Below are 23,639 nucleotides of genomic sequence, written 5' to 3'. Positions count from 1 at the left end.
AAAATATTTGTTTCAAACCTAGTTATGAGTTAGTCCTCAGAGAGGAGGCAAGAAGTGAGATTTTACTTGAGTGAAAGTAGATGAACTGTTATTCAGTAGGACTTTTCAGTTTGTAAACAAGTCAAGTTTAATAATGTGGAGTCAAAACAAATGCCCTCCAGGGTCAAAGCAAAGCAAAACACAGTTAAGGTTTGAGCTGTTTCTGCTAAAGAGTTAAATTTGTATATCAAATAGCTAAACCTGCACTCAGGCCAACCAGGGGAAAAAAACAAGGTGGTCATGAAGTCTCAGGATAGCCTAGCTGGTCACTGGCTTTTTGTGTAGCTTCTCCTCATTGCTCTTGGCCTTCATGAAACTTATGTGCCAGCTGTCAGATGTGCTGCTTGAAGAGAAACTGCAGGACTGTTTTGGAAAGAACAGAAAAAAAAAATGCCAGAAAAAGACGATACTTACAGTCTGCTCTGTTTCCTGGACTCTGATGTGTCCTTGTAAGGAGCAGGCTATAAGGCAGAGCAGAGAAGGTTGGTTTTTAAAATGCCTTGGCCTAAGCTCTAGAGTTCCATTCTGCCACACCTTCCCATAAGTGGGGGAGGGGAGGGGAGGGGAGGGGAGGGGGAAGGGGATGGGGAAGGGAAGACAAACAGCAAATTGCAGCAAATTAGGCAAGAAAAACACACTAAAACCCTCAGTTAAAGGAATTTGCCCTGATTTTCAAAGGAGACTGTTGCCTGAACTACTGACTTGACTTTAGTGGTTTCTGAAGACTCTTTCTGTAAGTATTTATGAAAGCTTAAAAGATGGTGGTAAAAGGCACCTATGTCAGGTCTATCCATTGCTCTATGCATAGCACTGGTATTCTAGAGCCACACTGAACGAGTCAGTTTAGTATGGTTCATTTCTGGGCACTCTGGGATAAAATGGGGAATAGGATCTTTGGCAGCAGTCATCACTGATCACTCCAAGTTTCCACTAAGCTGGGTGGGAATTATTCACTGTTTCAAAGCCCAGCAATTTAAATCAGTGTTAAGTGGCTGGAAGTATGCAGTATCAAAATCTTGATAAAGAGGGATTTCCTGGAAAATACACAAGAACACTTGCTTCCCTTTAAAAGCTGAAAATGCTAATTCATACCTTCCCATTAAGTGCAGACAGTTGCTCTCCAAGAAATTTTTTTTTTTTTTTTTTTTTGCAGGAGTATCATTCTAGAAGGAGAAAAAAGAGATGGAAGTCATATAAAGCATGCACAAAAGGGTTATCCTGTATTTATTTGAAAGGTGTGCTGCTCTTGCTTTTTGCAAGAGGAGGGAGTTGGAGCTCTGCCCTGGCTTTGGCATGTTGAGTGTTCTGCTGGATGTTTATTCCAGTGAATGTATAATTTCCACCCTCTGGGGTAGATCAGTAAATCAGCTCCTACAGCTGTACAACCCTGAGCATTTCATGCATCCAAATATTAAAATTACAGGTTTGAATGTCCAGCAATTAAAAATTTATTCAACTTCTTTTTCTAGCTCATAGAAAATCTGGGTTTACAACAACCTAGAATACTTCCTACAATACAGATGCCTCCATTCTCTGCACACCTCTAACTCTGGCTGATCTACAATACTGATAAAAATTGCAGGTTGTAGTTTCACACAAATTCAACGTTTTTTCCTGGGTTTTCTGCTTTCATTGAACTTGTCTTAAGGATTTAATTTTGCTTTCTCCATAAACTCTGGAAAGATGTGATTAGTTTTATCCTATATTGGTAAGTAGGCCAACCTCATCGTGCTGTTTTTCAATTGAGTTTATTCTGTGTAAAATTACTTTTGCTTTCTTCCAGCAGTCTTGCAGACATCTTTTTCTAACTTGCACATCCAATTCTTCTGCATTGTTCACATTTAATAAGTTATCATATCAGAGACAACTGTTCAGCTTTATAAAATATAAAACAACATTAATATTTAAAATTTTATCAACTAAATACAACATTTAAAAGGTATTTGCTATATTTTAGTATGCTGAGGGACAGCCCCAATAAATAAATACAAAATAACAATTTTTATAAAACTTAGATTTATATATAAATGCAAACACACTTGAAATATAAGCTGCAGTTACAAGAGGTGAACTTGCAATTATAGTTCCTATAAACTGTTTTCACAATGATGCTGTGAAAAGAAAAAGAAAAGCTTTCTCACTGAATTAACTCTGGGCTCTTCACCAGTACCAGTCTCTGCTTTTTTAAAAAAACAACTCCATATTAATGGACACTACAAATCTCCACACCTCCTCAGTCCTACACAAACATCTCAGTTGTGCCTGCAGCACAGAAATGGAGGTACACATTTGTTTTTTCCTAATTAGCAACTGCACACCCTCCACGCTCTCGAGATTAGAGGACAAGGTCTCTCTGTTTCATGGGAGGGATTGTACAGATAATCAACAAAAAAACTGAAACAGGGGGCCTAAAAATACATCCTACTTCAGAAGAATAAAGATCAAGATTTCCTAAGATTGGAAATTATTGCAGACACAGTGATTTCAGGCTTGATGATCTCCTGGTTTATTCTCTCCCTCTAGTGGTACATCCCCAGGAAGAAAGTATCCCCTGGGTGTTAAATGACAGTATTGATATTTTTCACACAATTTAGAGATGGGAAAGCTTTTAAGAACTGGCCCTACATGGGGAGGTTTCACAAATGCATTTTTGCAACACTGTTGGAATTTTTACTTCTCGTTTTTTTGCCTAAGTCATTTCTTGATGACAAATAGGCAACTTTCTGTGCAGAAAACATACAACCTTTCGACTATACAGAATTACAAAAAAAGCTGCCACAGTTAAAATCACTTGTGGAATCAGCAGAACACTGAGATGGAAACAATCCCTCTCCTTTTTAAAGCAGTAACAGCAAGCTTACTCATTTGTTTGCAGTTCTGCAGCACAAAAGGAGCAGCTTTGATGAGTTCCTCGTCCTGACATTCTGTCAATACCTGAAACATGAGTGCCAGACCATTGCTCTGAAGCAGCTCACACTGGTTCTCTTCTAGAACAGGACATGGTAAGGAAAGCTTTGGTTTCAGCCCCACACACCTTCACCTTACAGTCATTTGAGGGGCTGCAAGTTTCTGTAGAAAGAGAGATTTTCATTCCAGACCCGAGCCTGCTGCAGTGACAGCAGGAGAGCTTCACATCCCCCAGGATGATTTGACCAGAACTCAGATTGCTGTAAGAAAACTGAAGGATTGAGACCACTTATTCGATGGAGTTCCAAGCCCATTTAATTCTGGCCTGAAACATTTGAATAATGACTCCTGTATTTCTTCTCTTCCATCACCTGCTCTTGGAGTAGATATGCAACATTTCTGTGAGGCCTGGGATGCAGAAATATCAAACTCTCAAGGCTTATAATTAGCAAAATAAAATTAGAAGCTTAAGCCTGGTCTAGCCAATCTGTTCCTCCTCATTTCTTATGTCATTAGCTGAATTTTTACTGTGCTCTCATTCACATATGGAATCATAGAACTGGTAACTTGCTAAACATAGTTCTTTCTTCTTTAAACTTAATTAAAAAAAGGAAATAAAAAATTTTAACATTTTTATTTTGACAGTGTTGACATTTTAAGAGAAACTTTTTTCTTTTGAAAAAATTTTTCAGTAATTTTTTATTGTTTTTTCTTTTCAAAAGACATTTTCCATTAAGTCTTGTTTCACTAATTCTTCATGGAAAAATGTCTGCTAAAATAAATTTATGACCTCTTGAGCTAATTATTGAACATGGTTTTGGAAATCAGAGGATGAAAATCAACCAGGATTTTTGAACATAAGGCCTTTTTCTTGTTTCTCTAAACATACATGAGAAAAAACAGAAGTACAAAGAAATTTCCCTTTCTCTTTGCTTGTGCTACCACAAAATACCAACTGAAGTGCTGTATTTGTACCAAACATGCTTGGGCAAGCCCTGAGGAACATGACAAAAACATTTCAGGGCTACCAACTGCTTCTGTGTCTTGAAAGCAATGCTCTTACATGGCTTTTACAAATATTCCTGGCCTTGTAAGCAGTGGATAGAAGCTGTATGTGCCCAGGACCACGAAAAGGGTGCTCAAGGCAACCCATCTGCTAGGTCTGGATTGTAGTAGCTTTCAGGTCTAGATTAATTATTCCCTGGGACACCTAAACCCAGCTCTGAATTCTTGCATATTTAGTCTAGGTTTCAAAGACACTAAAGACACTTCCTGCTAACAAGCTTTAAAATTCAAAGATGGAACATTCTAGAAAACTTTTTGTCCAAATACTGACATTGTATTATTTAACAGAACTCTCTCTCATGTTCCAGTCTTGATGAAGTGACACCACTGGAGGAGTCAGTGGATGAGAATTTAGGAGAAGCTGACAGACAGAAAAGAGAAAAAGCAAATCTTACCACAAACTTCAGTTACAGTGTGCAATTGTTAGAATAATACAGATTTTTTTCTCCTGTGCTCAGTGTCTCATTGGACAGCAGCTTCAGCAGCTCTGACACAGTGGGATACTCTGCCAAGACAACACTCATGGCAGCAGTTTGTTAAAATAATTGGAAGGAAAAGAAAGTCAATCATGAGTGTACAGGAATTATCCAAGGATCAAATGCTGGGTTGGAGGGAACTGTACAGAGGTCTCAAAGCCTTGGGCCCGCTCAGCTCTGCCCTGCTCCACCTTGAACAGCTCAGATTACCCCACCCCTCCTGTGCTGCTCCCAAATCCAGCCCTGCCCATCCTCCCAGCCTGTGCTCCATGGAGAGGAGGCAGAAGATCTGATGAATGAGGAGGGCTTTGCACTGTGCAGCTTCTGGAGATCCCTGCTGAGTTTCTCCATGTCCTTGATCAGCTCCAGCATGGAGCCAGAGAGAGCTGAATAAGCTCTGACACGCAGAGTATCGGCCATAAAAAGAGCAGGGGGCAAGCCCTTCCTGGCACTGGCAACACCACTGCTGGACCATCCACGCTGAGGCCCAGTCCTGTCACACCCAGCTGATCTGAACTACCCTCACAACTAGTGCAGGCTGATGCTTTTCAACCCTTGGGAACTTCCATTTGAAGCTCTTATGGCAGAAGTGTGAGATACAGCAACCATGGCCACAGCACAGGCTCGTCAGGATCACAGGCTTCTGCAAACCTCCTGTGCAAAACACAAAACCTCACCAGGAGAGCAGTGCCCAGCCAGCAAACCACAGCAGAGTGTGCTGTGCAGAAACAACACATTCGTTCAGCTCCACCTCTAAATGACTAAAGCTTCCTAAAGCCACACAATTTATTATTCAGCCACAGGCCTAACTCCAGGATCCAAACTGACTGGTCAAATCCAGGCCCAGAGCTCAGCTTTACTTACCCAGCAGGGGCTGGAGCATCTCACTTCTAATGTTCAGTGGGGTTTAAATTTCACTGCATTTATTTGAGCAACAATGGGACAGTAATCCACCTCAGATGAACTGAATCATTCCCCACTTACACCTCTGAGTTTTAAAAAGCACTGCTACATCCACTGGGATGTGTAGAACTTAACTGCCTTTAAGCATTCATTTCTGCAACTTTTCCACCAGCACAAGACTTTAAAAATTGCATTTTAAAATTACCACAGATCAAAAATGTCTTTCCACTCAGGGTTAGTAGGAATACAGGCATCCAGAGTCTTTGTTACTACCACTGCAAGTTTCATGCTGGACTGATACAAACAGGAATCATGCAAAAGCTCAAGGAGAACTTTGGCTAATGTATCCAATCCTCCAATAGAAACAAAAGATTTCTGCACATCTGCTCAGTGGAAAAAAAAAAGAAAGAATGTGATTTAAGCCACAGAGTTTGCAAATTATTTCAGCATTTCACTAAATAAGTCCATCAGAGTTTTTCTGTGGATGTGTTAGTCATTACATTTCTTATACAACACAAGCTGGATATACATTAATCTCAAGGAATGCAGTAACTGCATATAAAATAGTTACAGGAAAACATGACCTTGATATGTGCACACAAATGGCAAACATCATGCCTGAGTTCTACCTAAGTCATTGTTTTCAGTCACATCATAAGGACTTTAATTTAGACACACTTTGAATCAGAACAGCTCTGAACAGTTTTACTGACCCTATGAAATGTAAGCAGATTGTGGCTGTTTGTGGACTTGAGCACAGCGTAGTGTAAGTAAAGATGGTGGAATACAGTGGTCACAGTAAAAGTGGGAAGAACAGCAAATGACTTTGTAGGGATTGACAAGAAAGAAAAACCCATTGAGCTCTTGGATTAAGCTTCCTTTTATCAAATGCAAAGCTGTGTAAAGCTTGAGCTGCACTTACAGTTGTTTGCAACTGTGAGACCACGAAATGAACAGATGGGACGAACTATCTCAGGCTCTGTGCAACTCTCGAGCCACTCTTTGGCATAGGGAAAAACCCAACAGGAATTGTTTATATTCTCTTCTGGAAAAGGAAAAACAAATTACCCCAAATCAAAACACAATGAAATCAACTTCAGCTGAACGGTAAAAATGAAACCAAAATGTTACCGATTTGGAGAATATCTTTGAACTTCTTCCACAATTTTCAGAGTAACATGTCCCATTCTGGGGGTTGTTGACACAGGCACAGAGAGTGCTGCACACTGAGGACCAGAGCTGATAGCAGGGATCAGTGTTTTCAACTGACAGATTCTTCTCAGACCTGCACAGAGTTGTTCTCTTAGGGAAAATGCAAACAAGTCCCAAATAGTCAAGGAAACATAGCTGCTAACCAGCCTACTATTTGTCTGTTTGAATTGCAACCCTGTTCACCTGAACAACTGCAACAGCAGGCTGATGCAGCCTGTGTCTCTGACATAGCTTTGCCCATTTTCTAAAAGAGAACACACACAAGACTCCAGAGACAAATGCAACTGCAGACAAAATCTTAACAGCAAGCTGAATTTACATACATACATTCCCTTTCCTAAGCACATATCCTCCCCAGAAGGAAATACAAAATCACATCAACATATTGGTAAATAACCTTTCTATGTCTCTCTCTTTCTAGACACTCTCAGAAACGATGGGTTTGCATTTGCAAACAATCGTTTTAGAACTAAACCACGTTCTGCTATTTAAGGAAATCCCAGTGAGCAATGACCTACTTTAACAATTCAGGTTCAGTTCCATGCAAACATTCATCTTCATAAATTCACTTCACCAAAACACTGCCTAATGAATGTTCCAAATTTTGGACTGCAGATTGGCAAATAGAAAAGGAGTGTTGTTGTAACACAGAAAAAAACCCAACTTACCATTATTTGACACCAGTACTAAGATGACAGAAACAGACATTCTTTTCAAGTTCACACCAGAATTCTTTATAATTAAAAATCAAATGAGGTCTTCAAACAATGCAGAAGTACACAAAGTCTGTTGACAAGACACTGAAAATGAAAAGTGACAACCATTAAGTCCTAAAGTAAGCTACTCATCATCCTAAATTATTAATTCTCAGTTGTGGCCAGTATGTGGGGAGCAGAGACAGGACAGGACTATGAAGTGCCTGAGGGCTTCCCCCTGCAGTGAGTTCTACACCAAGCAGGACCCTGGCAAGCTTTGGAACAACCCAGGAGTCATTGAACACTTGCTGCTGAGGGAGAGGGGGAGTGCAGGTGTCTGGTAACTTAAAGACACCCTGTGTGCACAAGTCAGCAAGGCACTGATCAAATCTGGGCATGGACAGGGCAACTGGGGCACCCTCACTGCCCTTGCTCCAACTGACAATCTTGTCATCTCATTTGGTGAGACCAAAAGCAAATGGAGACAAAGCAGGAGCACAAGTAATGACAGGGGGCCATAGCGCACTCAGAAATACAAACAATGTTATTTTTATTACCATTACTCTCTAGAATAATCCCCAATGTAAATAAAGCTGCTTCCTTTACCATGCAATGAGCACTCGACTTGGCAAGGTCGTTTATAAACATCAAACCACCAATTTCTCCAAATTTCTCCAAATTCTCGCTCGCTTCACCTACAAGAGGAAAAAAGATCAGAAACTTTTTCTTCTGTTTCTCTGCAAAATGAAAGGCTTCTAAGACTTTCCACCATCTCAAGCCTTATGTCCTTTAGACATTTTTACAGTGCCCACCAGTTTCTTGGCATATATGGTGAACAGAAATGACTGCATTGTTTCTAAGGAAAAGCCTTTCTTACTGTTTTGTTGGCAAATGGAACAGGTAGTGACCAAAGCCTCCTGCTCAGACCGAGGGCAGTCCATCTGAGATTTAAGGCATTCAAGCAGTAAGTTCAGATCTCTTTTCATATCTAGGAGCAAACACAAAAATCTTCATTAAAATTGTTATCTTTTCAATCTATTCATCTAGTCAGTAGTAAAATAAACCTGTCAAAATGTAGTATGTACGTGTATTTTTAAGAAGGAGGGGAAGTGAGCCAAAATGGAGCGACATCACTTCTATTCAGCCACAAACAACAAACCTAGAAATATTTCTGTCCAGAGTTTGTTCTTTGAGCATGATTTCATTTGCAGACTAACAGCCTCCTTTTAATATTTCTGGTCTTTAATTACTAGCAATTCTTAGGAAGTCTGATGTAAACTACTAAATATTAAATTCACAATTGCAAGGTGCATTAAGTGTAAATAATACACTGCCACTAAAGTATTCAGAGTGCAAATAAAATTCGGAGTGCAGCTGAAAATCTGTGGAGTAGTAAGGAAAGAGTCCAAGAGCACAAGGCTGCTCCGTGGTACTGAGGTACAGGAGACATAAACCAGCAGCACAGCAGCAGAGCCCTCAGTCAGGTGGTTGGAGATGTAACACAAAATATTCTCTTGGCACCTACATACAACCCTAGGTGGGTAAACAGACTTGGAAAATCTGCTTCTTAGTCTTTGGGGTATCATTAAAAGACTTATTTGATAATTCTTTCTAACAGTGACAGAAGGTATTGTTTACTGTAAACCCTTACAAGGTTTGAGGGGTCTTAAAGAAGTTAAAGTACAATTAAAATATGGATAAATATTAGCAAATTAAAAAATAAAAAGTGACTTTGTGGTGGTGTGTTTTACTCTGTGTGTAGGTTTGGCATTGGATTTACCCTTTGCAATTCCAACACAGTATCCAAAATTTGGCAACTAGGAAAAAGCATGTTTTCCCAACTGCTCACCACCCCACAACAGGCCTATCACAGTGGTCTACTAAAACTTTGTAAAATTGATGCAGATTATAATGACAAATTATATTAGATATCTTACCACACTGATTTATCTGCACCTTTTGAGTCTTCATTTTTGTTTTATTTCTGTTCTTGTTCTACAACAGCAAGGAAAAAGTTCTTTCAGTTCTGTTCAGATTAGCGGTGTTTATAACATATGCAGTATAAATGACATCATTTTTCTAAAATGCACTTTTCCCAGTTTTCTGCTTTTACTTTGTCACCTCACACACACAGTTTAATGTATTCTTCTATGGCAAAGTTTTCCTTTGGAAATACAGCATTTTATAATAGCCTTGCATTTGTAACTACCAGGTGATCATCTTTTGAGAGTGGACATTCTGCAGAAATCAGGTTGTTCCATGTTACCCCTGAGGGGCACTCAGTAAAGAATATCCCCTGCTCCGTGTCACTGATCACAACAAAGCTGATCCAACTCTCCTTACAAGAGTGGCCAACTTTGCCATCAGCCAACAACTGGCACTAAGACCAAGTCATGTTACTTAGGGGGTGAACACTCTAAAACACTCGGCCTCCTGCTGCTCAAGGAGCCACTAAAGCATCAGCATTGTTCTGGCAGCACTGATCAAACCAAGGGCAGTGAGCATAGAGACATGTTCCTTACAGTGAGAACTCACTGAAATTCACCAGAGACATTGCCACATTCCATGGACCATGGAACCCACAAAACCCCACAGCATTGCTTCTTCACAAACCCCACGGGGCAGCCTCTGAGAGCAGAGCAGCAGAGTGACATTCAGCTTTGGAGGCAGAAAGATGCTCCCTCAAACATGCCCCAAGTCCCAAACAGAGAAGGTTGATGCAAGCATCACAGCAACCTCTTACAATTTCTCCAAAAATTACTTTGCTCCAGGTAGAAACTTTAAATCAGTGGCAAATGCAGCTAAAGAATGGATTCCTTTTCCTTCTTCAAGTGGAGCAAAGGCTCAAAGCAGAATCATTGTCATCTTAATGAAGACAGCCAGCCCTGCTTTCTCTTGGGAGTTACTGATTGCTCCCATTCCTTTGCTGCTTCTCTTAGAGAGCAAGAATTGAGAGTTCATCTCCCTGCAGCCTTTCAGAAGTGATAACAAACATGCATTTCATTTTCCTGCAAATCCAATTCTGCCACAACAAGAAAAAGCTTGCCAGCCTTCCTCACCTCTTTTTGTCCTACTACCATCACCCTGCCAGCCTAAGAAAAAACACAACTCATCCAAACAAAAGGAAGGCTGTAAAAATGAGTTCGCTCTGGAGCTAATTGCTTTTCAGAAGAGTTTCATTTCATACATGTCTATACAATTATGCAATATAGGAAGCACAAGGGGTTTAAAACTGGATATATACAAGGACACATCTTGACCTTTACCTGCATCTTTTTGACTTTTACAACCTACAGGAAGCACACAAAATAGTATTTATAAACCAGATTACATTAATTAGATCCAATAGCTCACCTCGGTTGTTGTATCACAGAGCAAGGTGGAAAGGCAAACAGCTAGATTTGCTTCAACAAACAGCTGCCAAATGTTGCATATCAAACTCTTCTCCATCAGTTATGGAAAATAACCCAGTAACATTGCTTCAAACCACTCCTGGAGAAGTGCAAATCTGCCAACGTGTGTGCTCAGCAGCACTAGAGCACATGGCTGGCACGGTCAGGAGACCAGCCAGCCTGGGCAGGATTTACCCTTCGAAACCCAGGGAACAAAGCCCAGAGGGGAGAAGTGCGGGTTGTTGGCGTCCTGTGCAAACCAAACCCCACAGCAGCAGCTGAGGCCCTGAGGACGCTGAGTTGTGGAACAGGACTCGGGGCTGTCCTGGCCTATTCCAGCTCCCCCGCACCCTCCTCCCTCAGATGGGCCGTGTGTGATTTACGGCTCATTATCACAGCTCCACTCTGAAGTCTTAGCAAGCACCCCAGATCAGCCCAAATAGAAAAGGGAAAGAACATATCAAAATTTAAAGCAAGGTGGGGAGGGAGGAGGGGCTTGGAAGGCAACAGTCTAAAGATGAAACAGCAGCTGCATTCTTCTGTGGAAGGCTGGGGAGTCCCGAGGGGGAAATGGGGCACGGCTCGGGTACCTGTGATCCAGCGGCGCGGGTGGCTCCGGGCAGACCCCGAGGCGAGGCGAGTGCCGAGCACTGTGCGGCTGAGAGACGGGATCTGCGGGCTGAGGGGTGGGATCTGCGGGCTGAGGGGTGGGATCTGCGGGCTGAGGGGTGGGATCTGCGGGATAAGGGGTGGGATCTGCGGGCTGAGGGGTGGGATCTGCGGGCTGAGGGGTGGGATCTGCGGGCTGAGGGGTGGGATCTGCGGGCTGAGGGATGGGATCTGCGGGCTGAAGGACAGCGGAGGCCCCGCCGGACTGAGGGCTGGGATCTCCCGGAGCTGAGGGCAGAGCCCGGCCCGGCCCCTCAGGAGACGCGGCAGCCGCAGCGCCGCCCGAGCGCCTCAGGGCGCGGCCGCTCTCGGAGTCGGGACAGCTCTGAGCCTTCCCCTCGGCCAGGTGGGAAGCACTTGGAATTGTAGAACCGCTAGGGGTGAAAGAGATCTTGAAGACCATCAGTTCAACGTCAGCCCAGAACTGACACTGCAAACACTAAACTACTAAACCATTTGCCACTAAACCTCAGATCCAGAGGCCTCTTTAACACCTCCAGGGATGGCAACTGCACAACCTCTTCCCAGGCCTCAACACCTGAACGCTGAAATTTTTTTCCAAAGTCTAACCTGAATTTCCTCTCAACGTGAGGCCACTTCCTCTGGCTCTCAGTGCAGGCCCAGCAAAGAGAGCAGCCCCCCTCAGTGCTCGCTCCTGTCAGGGAGTTGGAGAGAGCGGTGAGGTCCCTCCGGAGCCTCTTCTCCGGACTGAACAAACCCAGCTCCCCCAGCTACTCCTCATGGGGCATGTTTTCTAGAGCCTTCGTGAGCCTTGCTGCCCTTCTCTGGACACACTCAGCCCTCAATGTCCTTTTTCTGAGGGGCCCAGAGCTGACACAGCGCTCGAGCTGTGGCCTCAGCAGTGCTCAGCTCAGAGGGGCAGGCGCTGCCCTGGTCCTGCTGCCCACACTGCTGCTGATCCAGGCCAGGTGCCATTGGCCTCTTGTCCCCTTGGGCACACCTGGGCTCACACTGGGGTGGCTGGTGACCTGCAGCATGTGGCACTTGGCCTTGTGGAGCCTCACGCCCTTGTCCTTGGCCCATTGATCGAGTCTGTCCAAGTCTCACTGCAGAACCTTCCCGTCCTCCACCATGCTCCCACCCAACTGGGCATCTGCAAATTTACTGAGGGTGCTCTCAATCCCCACCTCCAGATCATCAATAAAGATGTTGACCAGGACCAGCCCCAAAACTGAGCCCTGGAGAACACATTTCAGTGCAGCTCAGTTTGCGTATTCTGCAGTTGGAGGCTGTACTGTCCCCACAACAGAAAGAGCTGCCATCCCTTGGCACTGGCGACACACACAGGTGCAGGAAAAAAAACCTTTTACTCGGTGAATCTGGCTGACAGAACTGAGCTTTCAGGCACACACTCCCTTTCCCTAATGACCCTGAACTCAAGAAAAGGTATTTCACCGTCCAGCTCTTTGCACCTTTGGATCCTCAGACCATCAGAGCTCCACCAGCCTCTCTCATCCTTTTGCGCCTTCTCCCCACTCAAGCTGAGGAGCAGCTTTGATAAGAAAAAATGCAGATCTGCTGCCAATGAGGTGAGACAATTTGCAAATGCAACTTACCCTGCCAAAAACAGCTACTGCCATTTTCTTTCAGAGGTGAGTCATCAGAAGTGATGAAAATGTGTTGCATTTTAAACCAAAGAGGAAAAGAAATGAAAGCGCTCAGAGAGGATTTGGCAAAGCCAAGAGATGCCAATGTGGCTTATCCTGTTGGCTGCTCAGTTATTGCAGCCCTTTGCTACTTTAGCATTTGTCTTGTTTGGAGATTGTGCTCAGATAATTCAGTGATGGGTACAAGAGAAATTTTAAAAATCATAGTTGATTGCAAAATAATACAGCTTAGGAAAATACAAATAGATCGGGAAGTATTTACATCAGGATGATGACAGTTACCACATAGAGACCAAAATAAGCCCTTTTAAACAAACTTCATTGATATCCTTGTTCCTCAAGCCCTACTATCCATTTGTTTGGCTGATGTAGTATAATGTAAAAATACTGTTCAATAGCTTGTATTGTTTATACTTTCCAACACTTCTGTTGTGTTTTCTAAAAGCTCTAAGTATTTTTAGTTTGAAAAAATATCTATTATTTTGGTAGTAACATTGCAGTTCTGTCTTTCCTTTTGGTACTCAGCTGAAGAAATACAGAAAAAAAAGAGCAGAAGAAATAGCAGAGGTGGATAGTAGATCACAAGGAGCAGAGTTACAGGAGATGAGTACATTACTACTGCCACTGCTTCAGAGCATCTCTCACAAAAAACAGACTGGCTACACTGTCCCAACTCCATCATTTCAACTCTCCATGACTTGTTTCTTGCTTTGCAAAGCTGAGCTGAGCCATTTTTACCTAATATGAATAACAACTAGTAATACACACTTACAGTTCTCTGTATCACTGCAACAGCACGAGGTACCCTTAGAATTTTTTAGGGTAATTGCAATGCTGTCCCTGAATTTAAACAGGTTCAAGGTATTATTTGTAGTTTATTCTTGAAGGTGATTTGTAGCAAAAGTCAAAAAATTATTGCAGATGGTCAGTAACTGGACTGTTATGTGTATGGGATGCGCAGGATGATTTAAGTACTGCTCCATTCTGTGTGACTCCAGGCTTTGAGAAGGAGTAATCCCACTTGGCATTTGGACTCCATTTGGTCTCAGTAATTATGGATCCAGAGTAACTTGTTAGAAGCTTGTGAAAAAATGTCTCTGACGTTTACAGCAGAGCTGAAGTGTACAGAAGGATGAGAATTCAATAAATAATTCAATGAATTACCAAGCTGTTTTGCCATTTTGAGGCTCTTGTATTTTTTGTGTTAAGTATTTACATGTATAATACAGGTGGCTCCTGTGTTTTGGTTTGGAAAGACAGGTGTTTGCTTAGGAAGGCAGGAGCCTTTCTTGAAGTAGAAAAATGTAAAACCCTTCCTTCTGAATTGTTAAAAATTTGAAATTAAAGGGGGCTCTTAGTAAAATATGGGAGCAGGAATAGCAGTTCTTTATTAGGGAAGTGTCAGCGATGGAGAGAGATGGGGAGACTGACTCGATGACCAGAATCTGCTTTTATTGTGGAATACAATCACTTATGTACTATTTTATGGAGACTAGTAATGTGTACTACAATGATTAGGTTAAAATCACATACACAAACTTATGCATATAACAACATCCCTTACTTGCAGAGTTTAATGGGATTATCTTTTTCCAGTAAAGCTGTCTGATTTAATATTCTTGCAATCTAGGTCTACTTTTAAAAGTTCCGTTTGTTTTTGCCAAAGCGTCCTGTTATCAAATCTCTTATGTTAACCAGGTCCAAAGTCCATCATCTGTCTTCTGTCCTCCAACATTCCAACATCTTAACACCTGAATTATATAACTGACGGATGGGAATGGTTTAGATTGCAGCCTCTGTCATCAATGTACAGCTCAGATTCTTAAGAAAGCACCCTGAAGGAGATGATGCCTATTTATCTCAGCTCAAGTATGTGTTGAAAATCAACTGTGCATTTCAAAGCTACTTACACCACTGAAGTATAAAAAGACCTGAATTTTTTTACAGATACAGGCTTTGAAATCCAGATAAATTTGTGGTTGGAAATGCTCTTGAAACTAACGACTACTTCAGAGATTTAAAGGGAGTTGGTAACACAATAAAGGTGCGTAAGAAATGTTTGTGCTTCACCTTTTCATAATTCTACTCCACAAGTCTCATGGCTCAGCCATGCTGCAGGACATCCTGAACCCCCAGGATGATGAGCAGCGTACAATCTGCGGCCCCATCTGACAAGAAAATAACTTGTCATTTGACTTGAATTGGATGTTTGTCTGTCTTAGTTCAATCCTGTGTTGCTCTTCTGTCACCAAGTCTGTAAAGCGGCCGTGCAGGCACTCTGTGTGAAGGTTTTCCACACACTTATGGATAACATGGCTGAGATCTCTCTTCCCTTATTCCATGACAGCTTCCTGAGGCTGCACAGACTAGTAGACTTAGAAACATCATAAACTAATGGGGTTGGTCTTTTTTTCCCTCCTTTTCAAAAGTACTTTCTTAATTCTGGTTAACTCAAAAGTTTTTCTTTTCTGGTTAACTCAGAAAGTTTTTCATTTCTAAGTCTTTCCACTAAGACAAACCAGTTCTGCTGAAGACACACTCAATCTGTGCTATTGCTCAACAGCATGAAGCTGTATGCAGTAATTAAAAAGCCCTAAGTCCTTTAGAATATATAAACCTATATATTCCAGATCAACTCAGAAAAAGTATTAAAATCTCGAGTTTACTGCAAGAATATTAAAATCTGGAGTTTACTGCAAGCAGGAAACTTGCAACAATTCTGATTCTAGTATGTGTTTTTATTACAATGCTGGGATTACAACTGAAAATCAGTCTTGCATTTCATTTGAAGATAGAGGTTGATCAAGATTGTTGGTTTTTTTTTCCTTTTAGCACATCTGTGTTCTGAAAGAGAATGCCAAAGAGAAATCCAGGATGTGATCATGTCAGTCTTCTGGAGCACTAATTCCTGGCTGCTGATGAGGTGATAAACCATTGCAGCAGGAAATGCCTTCTGCTCCTTGTGTGTCCCTAGGAAGAAGGAGAAGGTGCCTGTTCCTGCCTGCAGTGGCTGATTCCCACTTGTTCTGTGCGCTGAACACAAAGTGTCAGAGCCTGGGTTCCCCCGGCGCCGCCTTCCTTGTGCAGGAGCAGCCCGGGGCTGGGGCCGATCCCTGGCGATATCGAGCGCTGCCGCTGTGGCCGTCACGGTGCGGGCCCCGGAGCGGATTCCTCGCCCTGCGCCCGGGGCCCGAGGGGGCAGCAGGGCTGGAAGGAGCGGGGACCGAGGCCCGCCCGGCGTGCCCGGCCCGGCCCGGCCCCGACAATCGGGTGCCGCGGTTGCCGGGGAACCGCGAGCGCGGCCACAGCGGCTGTGACGGCGCCGCCGCCTCAGTTGGCGCAGAGCGCTCCGGGCTGGGTGTTGGCAGCCTGGGCTCTGCCACGGCCGCACCCAGCGATTCGCCAGGTGACTTGTGCACAGAGATTGTCTCTGCCAGCCAGCCCTGAACTCGCAGGGCATTGGTCTCTGCCAGCGAGGAGTCCTGAATTTCGTTTGAAGGTAAAGATGGGCTCCAGTTGTACTTTTTGGTTTTGTCACATCTGTGCTCTGAAAGGGAATTCCAAAGGGAAAGAGAGGATGTGATCATGCCACTCTCCTCATGCAGCAGTTCAGTTGCATGTACAGGTGCCTCCTTGGGGTGGGGCAAGTTGGACTCTGTCTCTTGCTACTTTCAAATAATATGAAATCTTTAGCACCAGTATATCCTTTTGAGCCTGCCATGAATTGGGTTGTGGATTTTCAGATCTGTTGTGTTCCTTTGCATGCCATGCAGTTGTCTGGTGCAAGGCCTCAGGAATGGGTCTGGGGGCACTTTGGAGATCTTGGATGAGTTATGACACCCCCTCAGCTGCCCCTCATGGGAATGTGCCCTGGCTGTGGCCTTCTGCTTCTGGGGGATTTTAGAGCTGAGCCTGTTTGTCTGAGGGAGGATGGGTGTCCAGTGCCCCTTACCAGAGGTTACGCCACATCCCCAAAATTTCCTCCTCCCCCCTCTGTTGATGGGAGGTTTGTGTGCAAACCTGGCCCCAGCAGACGAGTCTGTGGCTATGCCTTGTCCAGCCTGAAGGCAGACAGAGCTGATTTTCAGGAGAGCTGATGGGTTTGGCTTTGTTGTGGATACATTTTTCTCAATTAGCCTTGTTCACTTCTCCCCAGACCTGAGCTAAAAGCACAATGGTGTCACCTTGATCTTGTCTCAAGTTCCTTTAAGTGGCTTAACTCCCAGTCCCGAGTTCCAGTCAGGAGGCATTTTCAGGGAGGGCTGGGCTTCAGTGGTCACAGCTTCTTTATTCAGTTTTGTCAGAATGGGCAAAAGTTCCTTCATAAAAACATTTAAGCCATTAGCCATAACATTCCAGTCTCTCTCCCAAGTCCTGTGAGGAGCAGCTGAGAGAGCAGGGGTGGTTTAGCCTAAAGAAAAGGAGGACCACTGTAGCTATTTTGAAGTAATATTGAAGCTACAGCTTTGTCTGTTCCAACTCTTATTAATGTTCAGCTTTTGAGCTCCAGGTTTCAGTATGATCCATCTTTGAATTACACAAGGCAGCCATAGAGTTCAAATCAAGTCCAACTAGAGGCCTAACAATACCAGCTACTTATGCCAAACAAGCACTTAGCTACTTTCAAATCATAGCAAATTTTTTAGCCCCAGTGTATGCCTTGAATGTGCCATGAATTGGGTTGTGGATTTTCAGAGTTCCATTGTTGCTCCTTCCAGTTGTGTTGAGGAATTGTCACCCATCTGTGACATCATCCCTTAGAAATGGCGTCTGGATTCCAGAATAAGACACCAACACCTTGTCTTTTGCTGAGGGAAAGGCTGAAGCCAAATACTGTGAGTAGCCCCTGGGGCTGTGCTAAGGCTGGCAAGTGCCCTGGTGTCCCTGCTCTCCCTGGCCCTGCTGTCCAGCAGCGCTGTGAAGCTGCAGAGCCCCTCCCCAGCCCTTTGTGCCGTGCTCCTGTTGCTGGGGGCTGTCCTGGTGCAGTAGGGAACGCTGTGGGATGCTTCAGTTGTGCCTTGCCTGGCTGTGCCAGCAAAGCCAAGTGTAAGCAATGTACAGCTGAAGGCCTGAGCATGTGTTCTGTCCCTTTTCCTTTGCCCCAGGAATTCCTTCTGTCAGGCTGGGCACTCACCTGTGCTGCTCTGATCATCCTGCCCTTGGGCACCCGGGCCTGTCGGTGGGGAAAGCTCAAACTCTTCCCAAAGCTTTGAGAGCCACGGGGTGTCCCAGCTGGAAGAGCTTCCAGAGCAGCTGTTCTCTCCCAGCTCCTGTGTGGGCACAGAGCCAGCCCTGCAGGCAGCACTGGAGCCAGGGCCACAAAGGTCCCTTACTGTCTGGAGCTCCCTTGGCTGAAGGTGCCCCAGTTCTGAGGCTCTGTCAAGGAGATCCCTCTGTTTTCTTCAGGCAGAGAAAACAATTAAGAGGGAGAACCAAAACCTGGACACTTTCCTGTGCACCTCCCTCTTGGTACAACTTTGTTCTCTTACATCTCTTGGACTCAGCCAGCAGCGATATCTCCTTGCTGTGAGTTCTGAGTGTTATGCAGGGATGGAGTTCAGGCAGTTCTGAGAGCTCCTCCCCATTCTCTGGAAAGGTCACTGCCTCAATCCAAGGAAACATAAGAGGAAACAAATGGCCAAAGAGCAGAAATCCCCAACCATGTCCCATCCAGTCAGGGAGAAGCCAATGGGACAGAGCCATGTGGCTGGAGTATGTGTATTGCACTCTGTATTATTAATTTACTGATGCTAAGGATTTCAGCAGGAAACTTCCAGGGCTCCCAGGACTGTCCTAGTGGCTGTGATCACAAGTTATTCCCCAGTTCCACTTACTCAAGAGAAGCTTTCTGAACAAGCCCATCTCTGAGGCTCTAGCTGGTGTATTTTTGCCTTTCAGCTGCTTCCCTCTAAGTTCCAGAGGGAGAAGTTTCCCAGTAGGAAGAAGGAGGCCAGCACTGGGGGGAGTATTCTTCCCAGAACTGGCCCATTTCTAGACAAGAGTGAGACTCATCCCAAGGTAGACTTTTTCTGCTCTTTTCCTTTCTGTTTACCATGGAGTTTGAAGAGGGTGTGTGCTTGCAACAGGCTTGCCTCCAGCAAAACACCTCAGTGTGCAGGTGCTGTTGCCATTGCAAACTGCTGGGAGTGGTGGACTGGGAGTGCTGATGTGCACTAAGCAACACAAATGACCTCTGCTGAAGCTGCTGGGCTGTGCTGGAGTGTAGCTGCCATTGCTGACAGGGGGAAGGCTGGGGACACAAAGGCACAACATTGCCATTTGCCATTCTCCTGCTGAAATAGCCACGTCTTGCTTTGGTGTGCCTACCATCAAATGCTTGGGGTCACAGGATTCCCTCCAGAGTGGCAGTGTTTGCCTTTGAAGGCCAAGGATCTGCAGGAATTACTTCAGATTTAACAAGACAAATTGCATTCCTGCTTTGGGCTGGAACGGGCTTTTAGATTTTGCAGGCTGCCAGATGTCCAGGGGACTGGCCCTGGGCAGAGGGGAATGGATGTGCTTTATCTGGATCAGTGCCTACTGAGAGGTGTGTTTAAAGCTGCTTTTCTGGCAGGACTGGCTCAGTAGAAAGCACAGTCCAAAGGGGTAGGTGACCGAGGTGGGCTATTGAGCAGGAAATAGGCAGCAAGAGACATGGAACAAACTGGTTGAGGATTGCCCTGGAGAGGGGCGTTGGGAACAGCTCAGGGAAGGGCACAACTAAGGGACAGTGTGCTGCAGCCACTCCCTTCAGCAGAATGTGTCTGCTTGAAGTCCCACAGGAGACCTGCTTGTGTCTCTGCAGTGACAGCAGTGTGGCTGGAGAAGGCAGACACAGCAGAGGAGAGTTTTCTCAAAGCAATGTCTCTGCTCCAGAAGCATTTGCTGTTGTGGTGTCATTCCAGACGTGCCTCTAGAATGGCATTAAATAAGATAGCAATAATGACAAGAAAGCAGCCATTTAAAGCTCATGGAAGAAGGAGATACCAACTCTACTTTTACCCAAGTTGCTGAGAAAATAACTGGACCATATCCTCATTCAGCATTCACCTCACTTGTCTTTTGTTTTTCACCTCATTTGTCTTTTTATTTTTGCCTTTCCCTCTGTTTGAAACACACTAACTTTTAAGTAGAATGAAAGGGGCAAAATTATCCAAGCCAAAGACAACTGTTTATTAGTAAGGATTCAGCTGAGGCGGGCGTGTCTCCCTCCCCAAGAGCCAAGCACACACACACCCTCCGAGAAAATGGCAATCTTTCTGTGCCCTTTATACCCATCTGGGGCAGTCCCTGTCCCCTTTCCCATTGATGGGTACTCAGGAGCTTCCATTCTCTACTGACCACCAACTTTTCTGTCCCCTCCCCTCTTGTCCTCTTCCTTCTGGTCAGATCTTCAACCCCATCCCTCTCACTACAACACTCAACAAACCAACCTGAACAAATCCAAACCACAAACAACACATAGAACCAACAAATTCCATTCTTTTGCTTCTTAACCTAATGGCTTCAGCCAAATATCACCTCATCTCTCCCACGTCCTCTGGTCCTGTGCTCTTCTTACTGATGTGTAATTTCTAGAGCAAAAAAGACATTTACAGTTGTGTGGGCCTGGGTTTCCCTGTCTCAGAGTACATGACATCCCAAAATTGTTTCCCACGGAGTCTCCTGTCAATCCATGGGTTTTACTTACTCCATGAGTGCTCAGTCAGTGCCCCACAGCTCTGTGACCACCTGGGCACAGGGCTGTGATTAAGGGAAGTGCTGCCTGGCATTGTGGAGAAAGAAAGCTGGAGAAATACATGCCAAAAGAGCAGCTTGGCTTGAGGCTGCTCTGTGTGGCCCAGCAGCTGTGGATCAGCTCAGAGCAGAGGTGGGTGAGCCACTGTTTGCCCAGTGTGGGCTGGGCAGACGTGCTCCCCCAGAGTCTGTACTTCCCTGGGGATCAGTGGAAGATTCTCCTTCATGAACCTTCCTTCCAGCAGCTGAAGCTCTCCCTGCTCTCTCTCGCCTCTCCAGCTGCCGTCAGCTGCCCCGAAACAGAGCTGGTTTGGGGTTTCCCCACCAGAGCTGGTCTTTCAGAACTTCGTTGCTCGGGAGGTCTCTGAAATGGTGCTGTGTCTCATTAATAAGGGCAAGGTAAGTGCTGGCACCCGGGGCTTTAACACTGTGCTGGAAGAGGAGAGTGCTATCATTCCCCCAGTGTACAGCAAAGCAAGTTATCTGCTGCAGCACATGCAGAAGAAAATGTCTCAGCACCTTGTTCTGCAAGATGCTGGAAATCTTCCTGTGCTGGGAATCGTCCCCTGATTTTGGCCATGCCTTGATGGTGTCTATCCCAAAGGAGTTTCCTTCTCTTGCAAGCTCTGGACTGATAGGAATGCTGAGGGCTGTACAGTTCTTACCTGCTCTCTTGCTTTGCCTTGAGTCTATTCCACAGCCTGTGTCTCCTTGGTTAATCTTGGCTCCTGGTAGGAATCTCTGCCTCTCTCAGCAAGTTTGGCTCCCTTTGTGCAGCTCACAGTCAAAGCTCAGGGGCTGAGTCCTTTTTGCTTTATGCTGGAATCACTTCTCATGAATGGCATTGGCAGTGCAGGAGCTGTGTTCTGAAAGAGCCCTGCAATTAGCCTGAGGGAGCAGAAGCAGTGAGAGGCCTTTAGGTGCCACTTCAGGCTCCTGCTCAGCTTCATCCAGCTCTGCTCAGCTTTTCCAAAAGCAACACGGTGCTCTGCTTTCCCTTTGGAGAACCACAGCACATCCAAAGCCATGTGCTCCTGGAGGTTCCCGTCTTCACTTGAAGAAATTGGGATTGTTTTGCAGTTTCCCAAGAGAGCTGAGAGGGAAAAAGTTGAAAAATGTCAGCAATTGTGTTCCAGTGTAAAGAGAAAAACTTGAGACCATGAGAATTTCAGTCAGGGAAACATTTTCTCAAGTGAGGCTTGTGCCAAGGGTGGGCTGGTGGGAGGAGACAGGAGGGAGTCCAAACCATCTGGTTGAGACTTTTGGAGAGGATTTTTGTGCTCAGGTGTTGATGCTGTCAGTGTGCTAGAAAATGCATGTTTGCTGTGTCTGTGAGTGCCAGAGGGCAGAACCTGGCCTGCTGGCTGCAGGCAGGAAAGCCCAGCAGCCCAACTTGCCTGCAGAGGCAGCAAGAAGGCCTGGAGAGCCAAGACTGGCTTTTCATCCTGGAAGCCCACTGTCAGTCAGTGCTGGTCATGTTTCTGCAGGCAGAAAATGCCTTTGAAGCTCACAGTCAATAGGCACAGCCTGTCTGTGTTTCTGTCACTTTTGGCAAGCTGATTGCTCTCATGGTTTTATGAATCTTCCTTGCTGCTTTACTGCCCATTGAAATTCTCTTTGCCCTCTCCTTGTTTTAGGGATTGTCTTGCTGTGTTCCTTCCTTCTTTTGCTTTTCAGGTTTGCTTTTATTCCCAGTAATGCCACAGGTTTTGTTCTCCTCTCTTGCTGCTCTGCTTGCCTGACTCTATCCCCACAAGATCCCTGCCCAAACCTGATGTGCTAGAAGGGAATTTCTTCCTTCCCCCAGGATAATGTGCTGGTATGCTTTCAGGTAGCACTTTCCCCCTCTAGAACATGACAACTGCATAGCTGTGTGCAGGCAGAAGCCAGCAGGTTTTATGGCCTTGTTGAATATGCAGATGACTTGGTTCAGGTGGTCTGTCTCCATCCTGCTGGTGCTGACCTGCTTGGCCCTTCCTTGCCAGCAGGCACTGCCCCACTGTCCCTGGCCAAAATTCTGGAGGCAGACAGAAGGGATTCCAGTTCAGCCTTGTGAAGGCTGTGCCTGTGCCTGCACAGCTGAAAGTGCTTTGGACAAGGGGCCAAGGAGGGATGTCAGCAGAGCAGGGACAGGTCTCCTCTGGTGCTGTTTGCACAAGTGTCAGAATGATCATTTGGTGTGTTTGCTGCAGATTCCTCGTCTGGTGCAGGTGTGCATGGAGAGCTGCCCTTATTTCCAGCTGGCGTGCCCCAGGGATGTGTACCATGTGGTGCCAGCAGGCGCCTCTGCCCCTGTGCGCATCCGCTTCAGCCCCGCCGAGAACAAGGTGAGACTGGAGGAGCCAAAGCACAGAGTGATCTGCACAGCCATTGTTTTCCCTGCACTCTGGCTCCAGCCCATTGCATGCTGTGAGCTTGGCTGCAGGCCGTGGGCAGGCAGCCTGCAGGCAGTCACACCTTGGCAGGGGCTGGCAGGCACTGCAGCCAGGCCTGCCAGGCTCTGCTTCCCCTCCCTGCCCATCCCTGAGCATTGCCAAGGGAAGATGCAGAGGGAAGAGGATGGAAATGACAGAGGGCTGTTGATAGATGTTGGGCCATCTTTAGGTCCAGTGGAAGGGGTTTCATTAGGATGGAAAACACCAGAGGAAGAAAGAGGTCAGAGAGCTTTCCTCCTCCCTGAGTGGCAACAGCTTCCCTGCCTGCCCCTGGGCTAGAGCAAAGACGGTGCTTTTTCAGCCCCTCTGCTCTCCAGCCTTGCAGCTGTGCTGTCCCAGAGCACAAGTGAGCATGGTGCAGCTGCAGGGCCAGTGCAGAGGATGTGCTGTGCCCGTGAGCCCAGCCTGGCACAGGCAGACTGGGCTCTGGGTGCCCTTGGTCAGCAGGAGGTTGCTGAGCTGCAGGGGACTGGGACAGCTG

The 23,639-nt window shown here is 45.4% G+C and overlaps 1 protein-coding gene and 1 long non-coding RNA gene across 2 annotated transcripts in view; both read right to left on the bottom strand.

The window, feature by feature from the left end:
- Window positions 1–23,639, bottom strand: part of LOC311165771 — a 276,507-nt gene that overhangs the window by 227,082 nt on the left and 25,786 nt on the right. The window lies entirely within an intron of this gene.
- Window positions 298–9,276, bottom strand: LOC311165736 (telomere repeats-binding bouquet formation protein 1-like; the record flags this gene model as incomplete). The annotated part of the gene is given in 16 exon segments (XM_084227249.1): window positions 298–402; window positions 1,762–1,894; window positions 1,896–1,914; window positions 2,901–3,026; window positions 4,407–4,419; window positions 4,421–4,453; window positions 4,455–4,530; window positions 5,620–5,776; window positions 6,313–6,433; window positions 6,555–6,690; window positions 6,786–6,846; window positions 7,271–7,349; window positions 7,353–7,402; window positions 7,855–7,992; window positions 8,175–8,285; window positions 9,235–9,276. Coding segments are annotated over 16 exon segments (1,392 nt in total). The 5' UTR covers window positions 9,269–9,276.

This window comes from Fringilla coelebs (assembly GCF_963513975.1).
Source record: "Fringilla coelebs genome assembly, contig: SCAFFOLD_38, whole genome shotgun sequence".
NCBI classification, from domain to species: domain Eukaryota; kingdom Metazoa; phylum Chordata; class Aves; order Passeriformes; family Fringillidae; genus Fringilla; species Fringilla coelebs.
This window is presented reverse-complemented; position numbering and strand designations above follow the sequence as displayed.